Source organism: Alosa sapidissima, chromosome 21, assembly GCF_018492685.1.
Source record: "Alosa sapidissima isolate fAloSap1 chromosome 21, fAloSap1.pri, whole genome shotgun sequence".
Classification (NCBI taxonomy): Eukaryota; Metazoa; Chordata; class Actinopteri; order Clupeiformes; family Clupeidae; genus Alosa; species Alosa sapidissima.
The window spans coordinates 23527823-23548527 of record NC_055977.1 but is presented as its reverse complement, the minus strand read 5'-3'; the positions used below and the strand labels follow the sequence as shown (position 1 = coordinate 23548527).

Below are 20705 nucleotides of genomic sequence, written 5' to 3'. Positions count from 1 at the left end.
CTCTCTCTCTCTCTCTCTCTCTCTCGACAGTATTTTACCGAATTGTAAAAAGGGCCAAGCCACTTAATTCTAAACAAACACAGATGGCCATGGCCTCAGCAACACAATCGGGATTTTGCGCAAACTCATATTTTACAAATGTTTAGATGGGGATGGACATTGCCTTATGTTATTGGTGTTCTTGCTATAAGTCCAAAAATGAGGGCACTGTTATTCTTAATATCTGATTTCCTCTGCACACTATTGCGACCATTGATACCGTTTTGCATTAGTAGCTGGTTTGGTTTTGTGCAGAATTATGGTGCACGAAAAAGTTTTAATCTTACAAGATCTGTTTGGACATTTAGCTAATAATCTCTAGCCTGGCCCCTAGTCAGTAGAGTTCCAAATCTTTGGAGAGTAGCACTCAGTCACATCCATTGCGGATGCAAAAAGCATTCACTTTTACTGTAAATCGGAGTGCAAGTGCATATTCGCTCTCAAATGCAAATAGGCCTACTTGGAAATACAAGTACATAGGCTACACTCAACACCGGCAAGACCATACACATTCCAGGAAGGCTGTGACGTAATTGCCGCGTACTGAAAACATGATTAGGTTTGAACGCCTCCTGGTAGAAGAAAGTTGTTCAAGACCTGATCCGGCAAACAAATGGTGCGTCGCTGGTTTAGAAGTCCGCAGTCTCCACCGACTCAGACTTTCCAATAGCTCAGCCGTGAGAGCACTTCACTGGTGCTCGAAGTTCGAGCTCTTCTCCAAGGTAAGTAGTTTGAATAGTTTTATTTGAAGAAATAGTTGCATTGCCTTTAAACTCTCAAAACGTGTAGGTATTTGTGTTTTCTATGTTTTATCTGACAAAACATGCACGTTATACTACGATGGGATTTCCCAGTTGAAAACTTGCTATGACAAAGCACAGTAAACAAAAGACACGATGGAACGTGAAGTGGGATGTAGGCTACCATTCTGTTTTTTTCAGTGAACAGCAAGCTTATACGATATCGTCGTATTCAGAGCTGTTGAGCATCTCGTGATGTTTTGGCGTTTGTGCTGTATGTATATGCTTTTAACCAAAGGCAGCGAAATAAGTTATTTTGTGATCCTAAGAGGCAGGGGAAACACTGACATTATTATCTGTAGTGTAGATCACCAAGATGCAATGGTATTTACACAGGAGCTCCTATATCTCTCCCTCTAGATAAATCAGTTAACCTGTGGAGAACCTGTGTTTGCCCTGTGGACTTGGCACCATTGCTGAAATACCTCTCTCAATCCATCACATCAAATTAATAAATACACTGTGTTGCAGTGCCACAATGTTGTTGTTTCAGGTGGACATGGGGCGATCTTGGCTGCCCATTGGTCTCCTCCTCTGTGTCTGGTGCCCCGCACACGGACAGGAGCTGGACCAGACGCAGGGTGACTGGGACGACTGGGGCTCGGGTGTCCAGGACCTCCTGCTGGCCGGCTTCCCTGCGGACAGCCCCTTTGTCTCGGAGACCCCGGACAGACCTGTTAACTGCACCCAGCGCTTCTGGCTGCCCCCCTCCTCCCCGGTCTGCTGGGACGACGTTGTTGGGCAGGAGGAGTTTGAGCAGACCCGCCTGCTGGCTCTCCAGAACCGGGCAGCACTGGAGGCTGTGTCGGTGGCCAGCGGCCTGGACGAAGGAGGGCCCACGTACGATGAACAGGCCCGTCAGGACGTGCAGGTGGTTCAGGCTGATCACCAAGAGGTGGTCCAGACTGCCGAGACCATGGAGAAGGTTTTCTTCTCTTTAGAGGACAAGAGGAGAGAGGGCACTGAGCATTATACCTTTTCCAGGTAAGCTTCACTTATCCTCTTATACTATATATCCCTTATCATAATCCATATTTAAGAACAAAAGATAACATGAGAGCTGCATTACATGCCGCCTCCTGTTAATTAGTCAACAAACGGAGCCTTAAAAACCTGCAGGAAAGAACAAGCCTGTTTTATTAGCTCATATTTACCACAAAAGCCTTGAGACAAAGGGTTTTTATGAGGCAGACACACACACACACACAAACACAGTCACTAACACATGTGGAAGAATGTAGGCAATTGTGAGTTTACCATTTTTCCACACCAGAATCGCTGCATACCTCAAACATGAGGTCACAGCCATCAGCTACGAGTCAGGATCTTTTCCGTTGCTCTGGACGTGTGCCACACACACACCAACAAAAGCACTTGCCCAGACGTCCAGAGCTGTGATTGACTGTGGGGGGCCTAGATTCATGCTCAACAACAAGCAGCTGCAGCACTGTTAACAATTTAATAAATGTTGTTACAGTCAATGAGAGACACTAAAGGAACAGCTAGAAGGACAACACAAGAATGTATAATGATACTACTGTGAAAATCAGCTGCAAAAAAGTTTCCAGAAAAGTGTAAAGGGAAACTACAAATACAAGTTTCCAGAAAAGTGTAAAGGGAAACTACAAATACAAGTTTCCAGAAAAGTGTAAAGGGAAACTACAAATACAAATAAAGAGGCACACAATACAATATTAGTAGTACAAAATAAAGGTGCTTAAATGCTTCTTTTCATCACTATATGGTTCCATAAAGAACCATGACTTTGTGTTGAACCTTTACATCAATTGAAAGGTTCTTCAGAAAGACTATTTTCTTAAATGGTTATTCAAATATCTAATGCCTTGAGGGTTCTTTGAAGCACTACAAAAAGTTATGGCGTCACTCAGAAGGACACTTTTTTTTTCTTTTCAGTGTTCAGGAAACAGCATTCAACATCTGTTTAACCCAAATGGCATGCCTCACCTTCTAAAAACACAGAGTACGATTGGTATTTTTGACATGAGACTGTTTAACAAGGCTACTGAAAACTGGGTTACTCTTCTCTTCATAGTATAAAGGAGCAGCTGACCAACACCAGAGCCTCGCTCCATAGTCGAGAGGAACTGGCCGCACTTCTGGAGGACAAGCTCTCCATTCTGGAGAGGTCCCTGGATCTCATGCAACTTCGGCTAGCCAAACTGCTGGCACGGAGATGGTAGCCATGCCAACTGTTTTCATGACTATGCACGACTTATAACTAACATATAAAACCCTTGTTTACAACGACCACTGATTTCTGAGATGTGTATTTACCTGATAGTTGGGCTTGTTAGATGGGGAGGTATTCAAGTTCTCATCTACATCGTTTTGCGCCTGCCATCCTAATGATCCAGTGAAACATACATTATGGTGGCGAGTGTAAGCCTTGATAATAAAATCTATTTTTATACTCTCAGCCTTCAGGCTTGTTCCCTTTACATAGTGTAATAGCACTATAAAACTGCCTCAAATTAAATGCTTAATCTGAGGAAATAATACTCCTTTTTTAAAGAGCTTAAAGTGGTGGTATTGTGACACTGAGTAAGGCACTTTGGACAAGTTTCAGATAAATTAATAAATGTAATGTAAATGTAACTATCAGAGACAGTATGGGGAAAATGGGCCAATTCTTGAATAATGTTTTTGTAAGCAACTAGAACAGGGAATCTCTTCCGAGGTATATGGCCATGTGAAGTGCACCAGTCATTCCAATTGACTGCATAGGCTTGGCTATGCACTACGCACTTATGTGGTCCATATAGAACCACACCTAATAAAATAAATAAATAAAAACTTTTACAGTATGGCACCATCAAGTATATCACCCAAAGTGCTACTGATGATGTTTGTACGTTTTTTTGCATGCCTTTGCAGTAGATTGCTAGCTGCTGCTATATTATCTGTCTCATTGTGGACTACAGCAACAATCTTCAGATTTTAATTGTGTTAAAATAAAACACGGCCACACTATGCAAACATGTTTATTTCCATACATGGTACAGACTAAACCCTCATAAAAACATATATGAACACTACACTACTTGTTAACAGCTATACAAATCATATCCAGTGCACTTTGTTTTCTGCATGAGAAAAAAGTCAGGTGTTAAGGAGAGTGACAAACTATATCTCAACTTCATCACCTCTGTTAAACATAGGAGCAGTTATACAAAATGTTCCACTGATTCTTTAGAGAACAAATATTGAAAGGGTATATATTTCACAGCATAAATAAATAAAAAAAAAAATATTCCTAAAACCCCTACCATTCATCTAGATGATTATTTGCACAATTCTTACATTTTTTTTGCCCTCTGCAGAAATATGAGACTGGGAATCTTTTTTCTTGGATTCAACAAATATGATTATCAAAAGAAAAAAAAAAACACAAAAAAATGTATTAAAACAATTTTGTGTTATTGCCCTCTAATAGAGAGAAAAATGAAATACCCTGAGTTATATTTAGTTCAGGTATTGGTCACAAATGCAGTAGTATTTTATATTCAAGACTGCTTTTTGAACAGTCAATGCCACTGGTTTTCAAGAATGAGAATAAACACACAGTACCCCTTTTTTGATTGATTTTTCACACTGTGAATGGAAGCCTCAGGAAGCACCAATGGAATCTGTCAGTAAAGCACCATTTAACCTGAGAATGTAAAATCCTGAAACAGCGCAATGTATGTGGATGACCTGGCTAAGGTTGAGATCCATCCCTGAATAAATGTCTATGTGAACTATAAATTACTGGAAGCCAAATTAATCAGTGTTGCCCATGATCAGGCTCTTGCAGTGCCTCTTAAGAGAGTATCAGTTCACTGTGACATTATTTGCAGTAAGGAGGCCAAAATCAAACAAAACAAAACAAAACAAATCCACAAGCACAGCTTTTAAGTAAACTTATCAGGCTATTTGAGCTGTGCCTTGATTGGCTGGGAAAAAAAAAAGAACATTTTCTGTAACCAGCACACTGATTCTGTGGTTGCTGATGTAGCTGCTAAAGGGTTGGAGAACTCGGCCATCTGAGCTACTGAGTGGTAACAGATCCAGGTTTGCAAACTCTAGATTTTCATTAGATATCATCTTCCTCTCCCCTTTCTTCCAGAGACTTCAGGTAATCCCTTGCCAATATCTTCTTTGGAAGGATATCTATAAGTGAAAAACACAGGCTTAAGGACTACAAACAAAATAAGCCCTCTTAGCTCTTGCAACAGCTCAAGAGGACAGCACAAACAATTGTACAATGTAAAGCTTGAGTTCATACCAATTAGAAACTGGAAGTTGTCTGTCCCCTCTGCAGCGTTGGCGAGGTCACTGTATGAAAGTGTGTTCTTTCCTTTCCCAGATCCATTCTTATACGAGGACCGAGCTAGATGCTGTACAAAGAGCTCCTGGATAAAGATGAGAGGAGTTGAGATATCGTATTCTCTACCGCCATTAAGCTACTATGAATGACATAGCCCTTTATGATCAGGCCATCTTACCAGGAGCCAGTTAACATTTCTTTACGCTAACGTTAGTTGTACGTGGCTAACATAGCTCGCGAACTGTTTAATCACCACCATTATCACGTCGGATCAATCATAGTTATATTAAACCTAGACGTTTGTTTATGCAACCTCTAAACAACCAATCTCGGTTATAGATATGAATGAAAGGACTGTGAATTAGCTGTCTGGATTGACTTCATTGCTAGTAAACGTGTGTTAGCTTGTCCCTACTAACGTTAGCAAACAAACAGCCAGGGATGTAGCCTTACCGTTGCTTTTGTTGTTAAAAAGAGGGCTTCCTGGTTAATATTTGAAACATCTGGAGAACTTTTCATTATCAGCTTCACTCGGGACATTGGCAGTGAAACATTTTTGCTGTTTGGTGCAACTTTGCCATCCACGTTATCTCCAGACATCTTCACACAAGTTGTTCGGACGACTATTTCGGCGGAAGTGAACCGCCACTTTTGAAAGCGGTCTTTGGCTAATCTAGGGAAATGTAGTTTTTTATATTTTGAACCACAGATTCAGTCATTCGTCTCTGAAAGACGTAACTCCCTCTCCACAGATTGCTCGAAATTGCCACATATTTGCCATATATTTGGCAAAAATGGGCAATATGAACAGATAAATCACATGCGTTTGATCTAAATTTAAAGTTAAAACTAGTTCTCAGCTTTGGTCTTGAGTTGCTTTAGACAGTAGTTAATGGAACGAAATGCCATATCTTGCTGGACCAAAAATGAATTCCGTCCCAGACACATCGCACGAGAAACACTTAAGTTCATAATGGCAGCCGTTCAATCAGCGTAAACCAAGTACAAGAAATACAATCTCGTAGCAACATTTGCACGAACTACATCACCCACATATCCTAATCTGTTTATCGACAGACCTGTTGCTCCATCTGTGGGCAGTGTAGTTTTTCAGACGGAAAAAAACAGCGCTTTTCCGCAGAAGAAAAAACGGCAGTTCCCATGATACATCACGATTACCTCTCTAGGGTGTTTGGGTCACCGATAGCTTACTGAACAACTCACTCACAACTGTTAAATACTATTGGGTCGATAATGTTTATGGCAGGTACAGGTTTTGGGGGTCGGGGATGTAACCAAGGACCAAGCTCGGGATCTGGGTCTGCGGGATGTAATCCACGCAAGTTCAGCGAGAAAATTGCCCTTCATACTCAGCGCCAGGCTGAAGACACCGCCGCCTTCCAAGAGGTTATGATGGACATCACTTCCACCAAGGTAAGTGTCGATGTCGGTTTGACAGGCCGAGATCGCAACGAATGTGGCCGTCAACACAGCTACAGACGGGAAGTAAGAGTATATGGCAAAATGGCAAACGGTCTGGGATTATAATAAAGTATTGCGAAGTCGACTGAAAAAGTTAGCAAGGTTGAGTTTGCTAGCAAACTTTTCTGTTTACGTTGCTTCAACCAAGCCTGGGAGCGGGTTGCGTGCAGTAATTAGGGTAACATTACCTTACAATCAGAACCGCTTTATTTGGAAATGTACAATGCAAGGGGGCACAGGAAGTGATACAGCGCAGTGAAACGAAAACAGCAGTCTAAATACACGGAGAAGCAACATCCAGTGAAACTGAGAGTAGGCAGGGGGAGTAACATAATACAATTAAATCAAGTACCCGTGAATATAGGCCACAGCTCAGGAAGGTAATATGTCCAAGTTCAGAAATATTGCATGCTACAGTATGCACAGTCTTGACAGGCAGGACGGTCTGGGTCCATTGTAGGGGCTGTACCGTCCCAGTGTGTGTGTGCGCGTCCTGTGTGTGTGTGTGTGTGTGTGTGTGTGTGTGTGTGTGTGTTGGGTGAATGTGTGTGAGGTCAACAATCAATTCCACAACAATGCCCCTGATATTTTTCAGAGATGCACCAGATAACTTTATGAGACACTTCATAAACTTTTCTCTAGAATCTTTGGCAGCAATTTACCTTACTACATAATCCATTATCTTTCCAGGGCCCGATGCTTAAATTGACAGATGAGCTTTTCTGTTTCAGCTACAGGTCCAGAGAGCTCGCCAGACCAGAAATCTGGCCCCATGTTATGGTGGTTCCTTGCCCAATGTTAACCAGATTGTAAGAGCTACTTGTGACTCTCAGGTGAGGCTTTATTACTGTTGATGTGGTCTGTAAAAAGTCATATTTCCTGTATCAGATGAATTACAGGTTTAATGGCATGATGATGATGATTCCTTACAGTTATCCTTTTATGTTACTTTATTTATTTTGTATATATTTTCTATATACTATAGTCATTTAGAATGGTATGCATTGAAGGCATACCATTCATATCTGATCAACTCCAGTCACTCAAGTAAGGTGATCACAGTAGAATGACATTGGTAACAACATGGATTAACAGGTTAACAGCAGAAACATGAACCTGGACTCATGGACTGAGGTCAATGCTTTACCATTTTATTTAGCTCCATTAACCATTTGGGCCACTATGTCAAGGACCATATGACCTAATTTACTATGGGTATTTGTTTTAAAAAATGTCTATTTATTATGTTCAGATTGTTATGACTCAACGTCCCAATCTTGAATGTGCCACACAATAACACACTGTTACCTCAAGACTAGGATTCATGTATGTGCCAATATGCCCACAGTGACAACGTTTGCTTAATTTTGTTGGTGTTGCATATTAAGCATATTGTAAGCATATTGGCTACTGTGTCACCGTTTTTCTGCTAAGTTTTTCTTTCCTGCCTAAAGACTGATATTCCTTTTTTTTTCACTCTCTTACCAAACTGACTCTGCACATATCTTCTTTCAACATCTCTCAACATAGGGTCAGGTGTCATACAACCCTGAGCACAGTTGTGTAGCACGCCGTCACCTGATGTCAGATCAGTCCCATAGAGAGAGGAGACTGAGTCCACCAGGCCGACCCAACAGAAGACATGTATCCTTTTCAGTCAGATTAGATGTGCTTCAGTTATCAGTAAGTCCTTACTTACAGACTGCTTCTGGACGGACTTTTTGGAGTTAAGTTTCTCTTTTTATCTTTATTATATTCAATAATGGAGCTGGCGCCTTTTTCCAAATCAAGTTGCACGCACAAATATAGCAACCATAGATTATTTTATAGGTTTGTGTGAATGAATTGAAGACCTTAATATATTTTCAGAGATATAGAACACGGTTTTCTACTCATCCAAATCAATAGTCTATATTAATGTATGTATGTACTATGCACACAAATGTACACTATACACTAAGAATTTAAAATCTCTCCTGTGTATATTTGAAATACAATAAGTTAGTATACCCCTCTGCATTAACACTTAAATGTCAAGTGATTCAAAATTGTATCACCTCAGTAGCACCTGTATTTTCTCTAATGATAATGAAACAAAAATGAAGAAAGATAATATTTAGAACACAGGCCTCAAAGTAGAAAGTGATCACTGCTACACAAGTTAGAAAACCTGTGATTATTGACACAAAATTGAGATTTCAAGATTGAAGTAAGACTTCTGATTTCCAGTTAGCCTAATTGCATAACAACTTCATGACAACATATTAAACGACTTCTGAAAAACAGAACTTAATTTTGGACATATGTATGAACTGTGTCTAGCTGCAGGTCTGCATCATAGCTTCACACACAAAAAGATGCTTATGGAATTGGAAAATATGATTGCGAGACTGCACAAAGATGGGAAAGGACACAATTGAAAATTATTTGAACAGTTACCGGCAGAACTCTGGAGGCATATACCAAGTCATACCATTAATCAAAGATGCAGGGGCTGTCCTGCTCAAATGACACCACAACTAGTGCACTTACTTGCTAAATCTAGGTCGGAAAAACAGACAGGCAAGTCCTTCAGGCATGGCACAGGGGTTATCAGTGAACATCTTTTGTGACGCAGATAGTGTGACATTGCAAATCGTCAACTTCTTTCAACACACCCAAGAGAAAAACCCTTGCTTGCTCTTTGGCACAACACTTTGAGATTAAACTTTGTCATATGACCCCAAAATGTATTTAGTCTCACACGGGGTTCAGCATGTTTGGTTTAAACATGACGTGGACTACTTCAGTAAATGCATAGCCCTGAAAGTGAAGCATGTAGGAGGGAGAGTGATGATACAGAGCTGGTGCTGTATGCCTGCACAAGGGACTGGGGAGATGATGACTTGTAGTTGATTATAGATGGCACCGTTTCTGTGTCTGTGGATAATATAGTAAAATAATGCCAGACATGATAAAAGCTTGGCAGAAGAGGAATATAGAGGAAGTACACTGCCGAAATCATGCAAGGGTTTCAAAAGAAGAATTCGGGGTAAACAAGGACCTGGCCAAGTATGCCATCCAATGGAACACCTTGGGGTAGTTTAGAGAGAAAGCTAGAGTAGCACAACTCTTCCGTCTCTGAAGAAAGGCAGCAAATCTCTCCAGAAATGTGTGCAACATTATCCCCTATCCATGCCGAGGAGGATTGAGTCTGTCAAATAATGGTGGTCAAATAATGGTGGACGTAGGAAGTATGGGAAAATGGGATGTATATGGTTGCATGGAACTTGAATAATTGTTGCATAGTTCTAAACAAATATCTATACACTTTTGAAACATTTGACATTGGAAGTGATATTAGATGGGGTACTCTCTGTTGTCTACTATATATTTTATGCACGTTTTTATCATTCTTCATTCACTAATACACATTAAAGCTGGACAGAAAAGGGAAACACGTCCTTTCTGTGTTTCTGTACCACATGCGTGTCCAAAAAGAGGACCCTTTTTGTGGTGTACTTTTCTGAGGAGATTTCCCTTCATGTTACATATGGTCCTTCTACTTCAAAATACTTGAGAATGAATACACATGATATTGACAGCTGCAATTATATATAAATACATTTTATAAAATATAAATTGATACATTAATACATAATAATACATTTTATAACATTATATAATAATATGTTTTACTTATTGTACTCATAGTTGTACCATGTTAGTAATTACAGTATGTTGATGATAATACTGTTTACTGTACCGTTTGATTGCTTCAGGATGACATGACTTTCCATTGTGATTTTGACTGACTTTTGAAAAAAAAAAAGATAAAATATATGAAAATCTTTTATTCTATCCACTATTTTGTTTCTCACTGCATTTAATGTAGCCCCTATCTATCCCCTCTGAAGCCAATTTGTATGATATTTGTATGAAACTTCCGATGGTCATGCCATACAAAACAGTCAACCTTAACCTTTGACCTGCAGACTGATAGTGCACCTTACCACTCAGTCCACCAGTCTCCTCCTCCTGGCTCCTACTGGAGAAGGTAGGCATCAGGACCCCGGCCAGCTGGCCCAAGTTGCCATGGCTATTAACTCCTGCTGTGTGCATAGTCACTGTCAGTGCTCTGTTTGAATGATACCGAATCTGAGAGTAGGGTTTACAATAACATTATTTTAAGTCTGCCAGCAGTTTTTAGATAAATCATTCATTATTCTCTACATATAAGGCGTGTATTTGTTAGGTGTGCATTACCGAAATATAATCGTTTCTGTGCCAATTTGGTTTGTTACTGTAATTTTTCATTAAAGAAACCAGTTCTCAATGTATGAAGAATGTATCGGTGTAATAGAGTGTAATATTTTAAATTATACTTAGTCATTGTACAATCAATTTTTAAATGAGTTTGAGAGGGGAATCCCATGTTCTACCAGTTGAGGTTTCCATTGCTTTGCAAACCCGTTGAATGTTCACTTTTCAATTGAAATTGGTATGTTCCTATTGCCTTTCTTTGGAATGCCATGAATAAATTCAATCGTATTTGACCCCTTTTTCTGTTTTGTTTAATGAAGGAACTGGCCAAACAGCTGCACCACTGACAAAGGCCAAGAGGTCCGCCTCCCAGCGACAGCTCTGAATAGGTCATTACCAGCTCTTTTGTCCACAGTTGCCCCTCTGGCTTCCCTTAGCCCTGCCCATCCCTTACTGCCCGCTCTCTCAACTCAATTCCATTCAAAAGTCAATTCCATTATACACTTTCATTAGAAAATGCAACATTTTGTTTCAAAGTTCATTATAACACTCATAACAAAACTCAGGTTTCATTGATCATTTCTCACCTAAACAACTATTCAGGAACACACATAGTCAGTCTGTGTATTGATTTAAAGTGATGTTGCTGTCTGTCTCTCCATCTTATGTTGTGCCACTGGTGGCCATAAGACATAATTATATGCATTAAAAATGTGTTTCCTTCTGTGGTTTTCATCAAGACATCGTCCCCATATACATCTATATTTTTATGTGCTGTATAGGTAACTTGGGCCTTGATGCCATTTTGTGCGGCCTTTGTGCAGTTGCCCCTCCACCAAATATGCCCAACCGAAGGCCAAGTGGCTTTGCCCCTAAAATGGTGAAATTCCTGGTCACGTTTATACGTCAGTGACGATTTCCTAAAACTTTTTTTTTTTTCCAGGACAAATTCGGATTCGGCCCTGCACACCACTGTACGTAACACACACATCGGTGACCAGATGAGCTCGGGCCAGTCTCTCACGCCCCGAAATAGACGCAGTGGTGAGTGTGCTGCCTCCCTCTTCACCCCACGCCAGCTGCAGTTAGCAGCTCCAGCTGGAGAAGGTTGTAATTAGAAGCCTGCAAAACCTCCCTGAGTTGTCTTGGTGCTCTGGTGTTTACACAAGTTGTTGTTGTTGTTGTTGTTGTTTTTGTTTTTTGTGAGACCGGAGTCCTGGAGTTACTCTACTTTGCATTCATTTGAAACATAATATATTTAAGGGATGATTATTAGTGATGTAAACTAGTGTGACCTGTTAAATAATCTACTGAGTTATGTTTATGACCATTTGGTCTGTCTTTGCTTTTAATTTCAAGTGTTCCCATATCCTGTGCCTCTCATCGAAGAGAATATGCCAGAGGAAAGCAAGCCTTTCAAAAGTGACTGTAAAAAGGTAACTGTTTCCCTCCTGATACTTCTGCCAAGGATGTTATGTTTTATATTTCAGCTGTCTGTTTGTCTGTCTGTCCGAAAGCAGAATTACACACTGGCCTGAATTTCATGAAACTTGTTGGAAAGATGAAGCATGGGTCAAGGAGGAACCTATTAAATCTGGAAGTGGATCTGGCCAATTTAGTTTCACTTTCACTAACATTGAGTGATACTTCAGTTGGCTTTGGCAGAGTTCCACTCTACACTCTCTGCAAACTCTTCTAGTTTAGCTTGAATTTCCCCTTGAGGATCAATAAAGTATCTATCTATCTATCTATCTAGTTGCCTGTTGCACTGATGTGATTTACTGCACAGTTGCTATCCCCTGTTCAAGTGTGTAAGTATGTATGGTTTATATGGACTTTTCTTGTGTGTCCTCAGTTGTCCGAAGTGCCATCAGGAAGTGCCAAAGCCTCCAGCCAACAGTGAGTCATTCCTGATTTCCTGTCATCTTCCCTGTATTCATACTGCCAAGTCAAATATCCTCAGCTGATGTGCTGTTTTTTCTTTTGCATTCTTCTGCTCTGCCCCCCCTCCGTTCTCTTCTCTTCTCTTCTCTTCTCATCTCATTTCCGATGTTTCTCTCCTTCCTTTGTTCTTTTCTCTGTTCTTCCCTTCCCTTGTGCCTCTCATATTACATCTCCTCTCTCTCTCTCTCTCTCTCTCTCTCTCTCTCTCTCTCTCTCTCTCTCTCTCTCTCTCATTCTCCCCTCAGTGCCATCCCCACACCCAGCCAACAGGGCGGCAGCCTCCTCCCATTGCCCTCTTCTCTGAACATGAGTGGTTCTCTGCCAGACCTCTCCAGCCTGCACCTGCCCTCCTCCCAGCCCACCGGTCTGGGGCTGGACCCTCTGGGCCAGGCCTCGTGCCTGTCCTCCTCCAGCAGCTCTGACCACCTGCCTGGGGGTCTCACACACCCTGGCCTCAAGACAGACGAGGCCTATCACCTACCTGGTATCAGTCAATCAACTATATTAGCGCTGTGTCTGACATTACTGAATTGCATTATCTTGTACATAGTAACATGTCTAATACATATTAAGTATATACAGACCTCTTGTTGTGATGCAGTTTTTTTGTAAACTTTTTTGTATCGTTTGATGTTTAGATATTTAAAATACTTATTGTCAGGATGGATTGATTGATTTTTTCCAATCTTCTCCTTTTCAGGTTTATCACCAATGCCGGTCTCTCTCAGTAACCCTCTGCTTCAGTCTTCATTAAGTAGCCCCAATATCCAGTCATCTCTGAGCAGCAACTCCCTCCCCAACTCCTTGAGCTCTGCCTCCTTACATCTCTCTCTGAGTAACTCCTCCCTCAAGTCGTCCCTTAGTAACCAATCCCTGCTGTCCTCTCTCAGTAGCTCCTCCCTCAGCAACCAGTCCCTCCAATCAGCTGCTAGCCACTGTAGCTACAGCAGCGGCATTGGTGGATCACGTTCTTGCTCTTCCTCGTCTCTGTCCTGTTCCTCACGGGCATCCAACCAATCCCACCCTCCCGCGTCGTCACGGAAACGGAACCAGCTCAGCCCTCTCATTCTGCCCAGTGGGGGAGAGTCTCGCTGGCACCACCCAAAGCAGTTCTCCCCGACCGTGTCCCCAACACTGTCCTCCATCACCCAGGTATCGCAATTCACACGGAGGTCAATGTTTCCATTTGTGTACACATGAAACCATCCTGACAGGGAGGCTACACTGGCGGGCACGTAACTGAAGTGTTCTGTAGCGGAGCGTTTGCTGCAAAAATGAGCTTCCACTGTAATCAATGGAACTGGTTATAGAGGTAGCTACACCAGACGTGCCTACATTTGAAAAAATTAGACCAGCATTTTAAAACTGTTTTTACGTGGCGTGTGTCATGTTAAAGCTGCACTAGTGTCTTACTTTACGCCACAGGCTTGTGTTAGACAAATTTGAATTATCTTGACTCTTTCTGTTGAACAGGAATTAATTTAATTTAGATTTCAGGTTGGTGTAATACACTGACAAATTCCTTGAAATATCCTTGACATGTCAAAGTTTCAGTTACTCAACAAAATTCTGGAATTGAAAGTTGGGTGGTTTTCTTAGCAGCAACGAGAAAAACAAGAACAGAGCAGCTGCCCATTGAATTCTCAGTATTTTTAGCAGCACAAACATTTCTATCTAATCACTTAGAAGACATTTTTATCAAAAGAAATGTACAAAACACAATAGCAGCCATTTTATCTTTTTGTATCTTCAAGTTTCACATTTCATGGAGCCACGTATATATCACTGGGGCTGTATATGACTCATACTGGCGTCAGATGTTTTGAAATCTTGTATCTGCGTTGCTCTCTGTCTTCCCAGGGAGTGCTCCTCAACACAAATCAGATGTCACGAGACTCCCGACCTCCTGCGTATCCCTACAACCAGCCACAGCACACTGGTCCTCCACCGTCCCAGCAGCCATTGCAACACCTGCCATACGCTCAAACAGAAGGGCAGCTCCACCATCAGCTGACCTCTGTAGAGCCACCTATGCACAGTGCCAACCATCAGCAGCAGCCACACCAAGCAGCCACGCCAAGCCAGCGTCTGCATCAGCAACCCTTACAGCATCCATCGTACCAGCCACCCATGTACCCAAAGCGCCAGGCTCAACAGTGTCAACATGCGCAACCACCCCAGCCACAGAGCCACCTCCTCAAGCACCTGCAGGCCCCGAGCCCTCCACCCTCACAGCTCCCGCCTTACCTCGCCCAGGACCAAGCAGGCCCAGGCCCGAACCCCCCACCCGGCCAGCAGCACCTGCGCCACCACCCACACCAACACCAGCTTCCCCACCAGAAGCCATATCACTGTGAGCAAAGCCAGCCACTCCACCACCTAGGTCCTCCACCGCAGCAGCCTTATGCCCAGCCTTTTACCCACCAGCAGCACCACCACAGCCAGTGGCCACCTCATCATCTCCAGCCTGACCATCATGCTCCACATGTTCTCCACCACCACCATCAACAACAACAACAACAACAACAGCAACAACAACAGCAACAGCAACAGCAACAGCACCACCACCACCACCCGCCATGGGCTTCTCCAAACCCTGCCATGCCTGGCCCAAATCAGGGCCATCCTTGGCAGAAGGAGACGGACCTCCACGGACCCCTGTCCAGCGTGGAAACTCTGCCCGCTCAGGAGCACATCAGAGCGGGCACACCGATGCGGGTGCAGAGCCACCGGAGATCCAAGAGCCAGCTGCAGGAGACGGTGGCAGCAGGAAGTGCCCACTCTGGGAGCCCCCAGAAGATGCCCCAGACTCTGCAAACAGGGATCTCCTCACAGAGTGGGCCCTGTCTGGAGAACAGCATAGGCCTTAATAATGTAAGTTGGATTTTCCTGTGTGGAGCCTGATTAATTACCCTAATAATTACCCTTGTAACAATTAGCCTAATTAGTCTAATTTTACAGCAAAAGTGATTACTGCTACTTCAACTATGTCCTCCCAGTTGCTGAATTGCCCGGTTGCTGTTGATACCATTTTGTTGCATAATTATTGTTGATGATAAATTGATAGATTTGATACAATATTGTTTTATGAGGGTTGCATTCCTTTAATATGCCTGTGGATTGTTGTGGTGATGAACGATGCCATCACGTGTGTCCCTGTATTGACTCTCTTTTGTTGTCCACTCAGGAGTCCTACATGGGTTTGCACCTCACTCCCAGCCAGACCAAAGCCCTCTCCCAGCAGGTGGGCCGCATAACTTAATCTACAATCACATTACATTTACATTTGCTTATGCAGTAGACACTTTCATCCAAAGCGACTGAAAAAAGTGAAATAATCAGGCTGTATGAGGAAGCAGTGACTTTCGTTTTAGTTTCATTTTAAACAGGGGAATCCCTTGAAGAATAATTCTAAGAGTAGTGTGTACTTGAACGAGTAGGATTCCTTCTTGTTCTCACTATAGTTCTACCCTTGATGTTTTTTTTTTTTGTTCAACCTCATTACAGTTGGGTCAACTCTGCAAAGAGCCTGGGTCCAGTGCTGTCACAGAGGTGGGGATGCTGACCACCGCCACCACAGAGAAAGAAGCTTCTCCTTTCCAGGGCCTTGATCCTGGGCAGGACCAGAAACACAGCATGGGAATGTGCCATAGTTTCTCTGATACCATGTTAACAGGTATAGTTCAGCATGAGTAGCCCAAGGCTTTCTCACCTAAACCCATCTATCTATCTCTCTGTATTTCAGTCTATTTGTCCGTTCATTGATCTGTCCATCTGTTCATGCGATAAACTAGACAGTGGTACTTATCCATTGCTGCCTTCACAGATGTCTGTACACAGCTGTGAACATTTAAATAAACTGTTGTGTAAAGAATGTTTCTTTACCCCAACCCTTTTATCAGATGCAGCATCCTGGCTGGACCAGGAGATTGCTGGGTTCCCTGCCAATATGCTGGAGCTAGATGAAGAGGCCTTGGAGCTGAGCATCTTGAGGGATGAATTCACCAGCGAGCCTGCCACGGATGGGACATTTTACAACCCCATTAACTGACCTGGACATGAGCACGCCACTGGATGTCAGCTGGAGGTCAGCTAGAGGTCATCTCCCTGCAGGTTTAGAGCCCCTCTTTATGGAAGGTATGACACCATGAATGTGATGATCACAGTGTAATTATGTCAACTAAGAATTATCCATATGCAATGATCTCCAGATCACCATTTTAGACTGGAGTACGTACAGTATGTAGAGCATTGTCATGAAGATGTTTCTGATGCATAGATATGGGGACAGAGCTAAATCGGTATATCTCCAAGTATCAAGTATACCACACCTACCAACCCTCCCTATTCAGGAAGTAAACGTGTGTTTAAAGAGAGAATTGCCTATTTATCAGATATTATATTATATTATATTATATTGTCCTTAATAATTATATGGAATTCTCCTTAGTCATTGTATAAGACATGTCAACATTTATGTTGTGAGGTCATTAAAATAGAAAGAATTTTTAGAAAACATATCTATTTCCCTTGCAAAAAAAAAATGTACAAAAGGAAATGCTCACAAAAGGTCGTGGTCAACCCTTTAATAAGCTGTCGCTTGACAACTGTATTTTTATGTGCCAGCCTGATCAATCCTTTCAGTCTAATGATTTTTTTTTAATGAAACCGTTTGCTTTAAGCTTCTGTGTATATGATGCTAATATTATGACTATATTGTCATGCTTATTTATTCTATATTTTCAAATATATGTTTTATATTTTAAAAGCCACTTCTCTCTCTGGTAGAGATGATGAATGCATTTTTGTGCTTAGATAGCTTTCTTGCTAAAAAAAACAAAACAAGATAAACAGTGTTTTTTGTCGCAAACAAGTAATACTTGAGTAAAACAAACAAAACCATTGTTTATTATTCATTACTGCCTTGATATGTTGCAATAGTAAATGTTTTTATGTGAACTGATTGCACAAAGCGGTTGTCTTTATTGATTTCAAATGTTGACCATCATATGTTGACCGCAACCATCTGGTTTTCACTGTCAAGTGAAAAAGAAAACTATCCTTTCTTTGGTTGTCAGTGAAACAAAGTTTAGTTTCTAGAAAAACTAGTTCTGTGTTAATCTTCACTGTCAGCTATAACAAATACAAATTCAGATGCCAGTGTCGATGCAAGAAGTAATGTAGGTTTATCAGAAAAATCATCCAGAGGGCCTTTTGCATTGCAATCCGTGTGTGTGTGTGTGTTTACTGTGTGCTGAGTGTGTTTCACTAATTCACAGATTGGGATAAATGCAGAGACCAAATTTTCCTCACAGGATCAAAAAGAGTATATATACAGTGGGGGTGTCTGTTAAGATGACCAGATGTCCAGCTATGTTGGCCCCATTTGTAATTTAGTCCAGTTCAGTGATAAATGCATCTGCTTTTCATGAATGTTTTTTGTACAGTGCCATTGTGCAGTAAGTGTGTCCTCTCACATTGACTCACAGAGATGCAGTGTTGTCAGTAGTGTATGCCCTTGCTCTTGCATATTTTCCGTGCTGTGAGCCTACAGCCTCTCCACGCTTCTGGTCAGCGCCACTCTCCTGACTCAGCTCATCAAGGCTGGCAAAATGGTCCCATGACTTTAGAGCACGTGCTTCAGCAGGCAGGGAAATGATCCAGGAGACTGAACAGCTGAGAGCCGCTCTGGAGCCACTTACTTATATTTGGTGCATTGCCCATAACGACCTATCGGTGGCGCCAAAGTCATTAACTTACACTATAATAGCCTGTTATGGCCTTGGTATTGTAGTTATAGGCACAACCATTCACAACCATTGTTGAAAGGTATATTGGTTTGTGCGGTAGGGATATGAAAGAATAAAATGTCTTAAATATCTAGTTTAATAACTAAGTCATCCCTGCTATGTTTAGTGTGAAGTCTGTGCATATTGTTAGTGGTTCACTATCTTTCTCTCTCATATCTAATTTGTGCCTTGTCTAACATAAATAATTTCCTTTCCGTTGGTTTGCCTTGTTTGATTACTAATATCATCCATGTGAAGTGAATGAGGGTGTCTGTCTGCCCTGACACATCCAGACAGGGTGAGATCATCTGTGGTCAAGGCCAGAGATCAAGTAAACAACTAAGCCAGAATCACCTCATTACCCAGCTGTTGTGTGTGCAACTCAGGACCAACCACTTATTCAGCTCACTTACACACAGGGATGCAGAGTTGTTGAGGGTTCTACATAATACTTGGAACATTCTAGCAGTCTGGAACTTGTGGTAACAAATGTATGCAGTGACTATTTTTTCTTCTGATGTTCTGATTGCAAGAAGGACTAAGAGTGACTCAAATTATATAGACCTGGAGAGCTTGCAGCCTTCAATGTCTGTAGCTTACTATAGCAAATTCAACCCAGGAAATATGAAAAGGCTTATTTTTTATATCTCAAAGAGCAAATCAAATTAGTTGCGAACATTGCAAACATCAGTTATGCGTGACAGAAACAGAAACCATAACCCAGATCCAAGAATCATATCAACTGAGGACCATTTCATTTTAAGTTAAAACACTCAGGAAAAAGCATTTATTTATTTATTTATTTATTTGTATGTATCCTTTATTTTACCCAATGAAAGCAGTGAAATGCTTAATCCTATCTCAACAAAATATGAAAATAATAATCCCCTGATCTGTGAACAGTATGTGATCTCGTGGTGCCATAGCTGGAGGTACTTTCAGAAGAAATGGAAGACAGGGTTGGAGCAATGTAATATGAAGGAATTGTAGGAAAGGGTTAACCTACTTAAGTAATCAGAATGACAGAAGTACTTGTGACTTGATAGTACATCAAAAGTTACTATAGGGAAAAAATGTGAATCTATGAATCACACACACTTCATACAAAATGGTACTTGCACTTGCTGTTCAGAGGAGGGCAGTGTAGACCAGCCACTCACACCAGATCTCCAGAATGTGTCACAGGCTCATAACTTTCCCCCATGTGTGCAACTCATGGCTTTCTGGATGTAAAAATACAGCACCTTCCACACACTGTGGTAAACATGAGTAAAAAGAGGTATACAACATCCTCTTTTGCCATTTTATCTAGTTTACGAATGGATTTCTGAAGAAAACTATCATACTTGACCAGATCACAAAGGCTCTGTTTTTTTTACTGAGTTTAATTAGTCTGTATAAACTTTCATTTACTTGTTGCTCAAGAAAGACTCTTGTCACCCACCAAGTCCAACTCATTTAGACATTCTTTTTATTTACTTTATCAAGAGTTTGTGATATACACTTTACAGCTTGTGTCTTGAATGGTGGTGGTGTGTGTGTGTGTGTGTGTGTGTGGGGGGGGGGGGGGGGGGGGGGGGGGCGGCGGTTGCAGGGTTGGAGAGGTCATGTTTATGATGGCTTGGGACTACTTGTTGTTCAGATGGCACAGATTTCAGGAGTGCTTGATGTTCAGATGGCACCTTTTCTAGTGCTTGTGAACATACCTTAGTGTTGTAGTCTGTGGTGATACTGTTTTTTGGTGATTTCCACAACTTTCAACTCTAGACAGTGAAATAGCAGTCTGCTAAATTTAGAGGAGTGCTACTGAAGTCATCCCTCAAAGTAACCCTTCTGCAAACAAGCCAGTAGCAACAAAGATTCCCTCTCAAATGTGTTTTTAGCTGTATTGCATTTAGAAGCTCATCAACATGATGGAACATCCTTATGAGGATGTAAACAAGGAAGTAAGGTGCATGAATAAAGAGTCGGTACTCAGATATTGTTTCAGAATAATTAACTAATGTGAACAAAGGCAGTAATTCAAACAAATGTGGGGATTTTTTTCAGCAATCTTGGTTTGTTTTGCTAACTTAAGCTTTT

General features: G+C 41.6%; 3 protein-coding genes across 4 annotated transcripts; 2 read left to right on the top strand and 1 right to left on the bottom strand.

The window, feature by feature from the left end:
- Nucleotides 1-553: 553 nt before the first annotated feature.
- On the top strand, nt 554-3277 carry si:ch211-57n23.1. Its single transcript, XM_042076592.1, has 3 exons — nt 554-761; nt 1311-1823; nt 2893-3277. Exons 2-3 carry the CDS (start codon nt 1318-1320, stop codon nt 3038-3040), a joined length of 654 nt encoding a protein of 217 aa, XP_041932526.1. The 5' UTR covers nt 554-761; nt 1311-1317; the 3' UTR covers nt 3041-3277.
- Nucleotides 3278-3825: 548 nt separating this feature from the next.
- On the bottom strand, nt 3826-5836 carry chrac1 (chromatin accessibility complex subunit 1). Its single transcript, XM_042076593.1, has 3 exons — nt 5620-5836; nt 5125-5251; nt 3826-5009 (listed from the first exon to the last, which is right to left on the bottom strand). Exons 1-3 carry the CDS (start codon nt 5764-5766, stop codon nt 4933-4935), a joined length of 351 nt encoding a protein of 116 aa, XP_041932527.1. The 5' UTR covers nt 5767-5836; the 3' UTR covers nt 3826-4932.
- Nucleotides 5837-5925: 89 nt separating this feature from the next.
- crtc2 (CREB regulated transcription coactivator 2) lies at nt 5926-17798 on the top strand. Of its 2 annotated transcripts, none has more exons than XM_042076591.1 (14): nt 5926-6600; nt 7380-7481; nt 8179-8292; nt 10623-10684; nt 11211-11279; nt 11834-11934; nt 12250-12326; nt 12746-12789; nt 13080-13318; nt 13535-13986; nt 14719-15708; nt 16022-16078; nt 16342-16510; nt 16737-17798. In XM_042076591.1, exons 1-14 carry the CDS (start codon nt 6421-6423, stop codon nt 16883-16885), a joined length of 2805 nt encoding a protein of 934 aa, XP_041932525.1. In that variant the 5' UTR covers nt 5926-6420; the 3' UTR covers nt 16886-17798. The 2 variants fall into 2 exon arrangements, with proteins under 2 accessions (XP_041932525.1, XP_041932524.1); XM_042076590.1 differs by having other exon boundaries at nt 14695-15708.
- The last annotated feature ends 2907 nt before the right edge of the window (nt 17799-20705 follow it).

Bases quoted from the DNA above. Each gene is read 5' to 3' on its own strand.
- si:ch211-57n23.1 (XM_042076592.1), top strand. From the start codon at position 1,318: ATGTTGTTGTTTCAGGTGGACATGGGGCGATCTTGGCTGCCCATTGGT. The intron at 1,824-2,892 runs GTAAGCTTCACT...TTCTCTTCATAG, and splicing joins GAGCATTATACCTTTTCCAG to TATAAAGGAGCAGCTGACCA.
- chrac1 (XM_042076593.1), bottom strand. From the start codon at position 5,766: ATGTCTGGAGATAACGTGGATGGCAAAGTTGCACCAAACAGCAAAAAT. The intron at 5,252-5,619 runs GTAAGGCTACAT...ATCTTTATCCAG, and splicing joins TTTTAACAACAAAAGCAACG to GAGCTCTTTGTACAGCATCT. The intron at 5,010-5,124 runs GTATGAACTCAA...TTTCACTTATAG, and splicing joins CAACTTCCAGTTTCTAATTG to ATATCCTTCCAAAGAAGATA.
- crtc2 (XM_042076590.1), top strand. From the start codon at position 6,421: ATGTTTATGGCAGGTACAGGTTTTGGGGGTCGGGGATGTAACCAAGGA. The intron at 12,790-13,079 runs GTGAGTCATTCC...TTCTCCCCTCAG, and splicing joins GCCAAAGCCTCCAGCCAACA to TGCCATCCCCACACCCAGCC. The intron at 16,511-16,736 runs GTATAGTTCAGC...CCCTTTTATCAG, and splicing joins CTCTGATACCATGTTAACAG to ATGCAGCATCCTGGCTGGAC.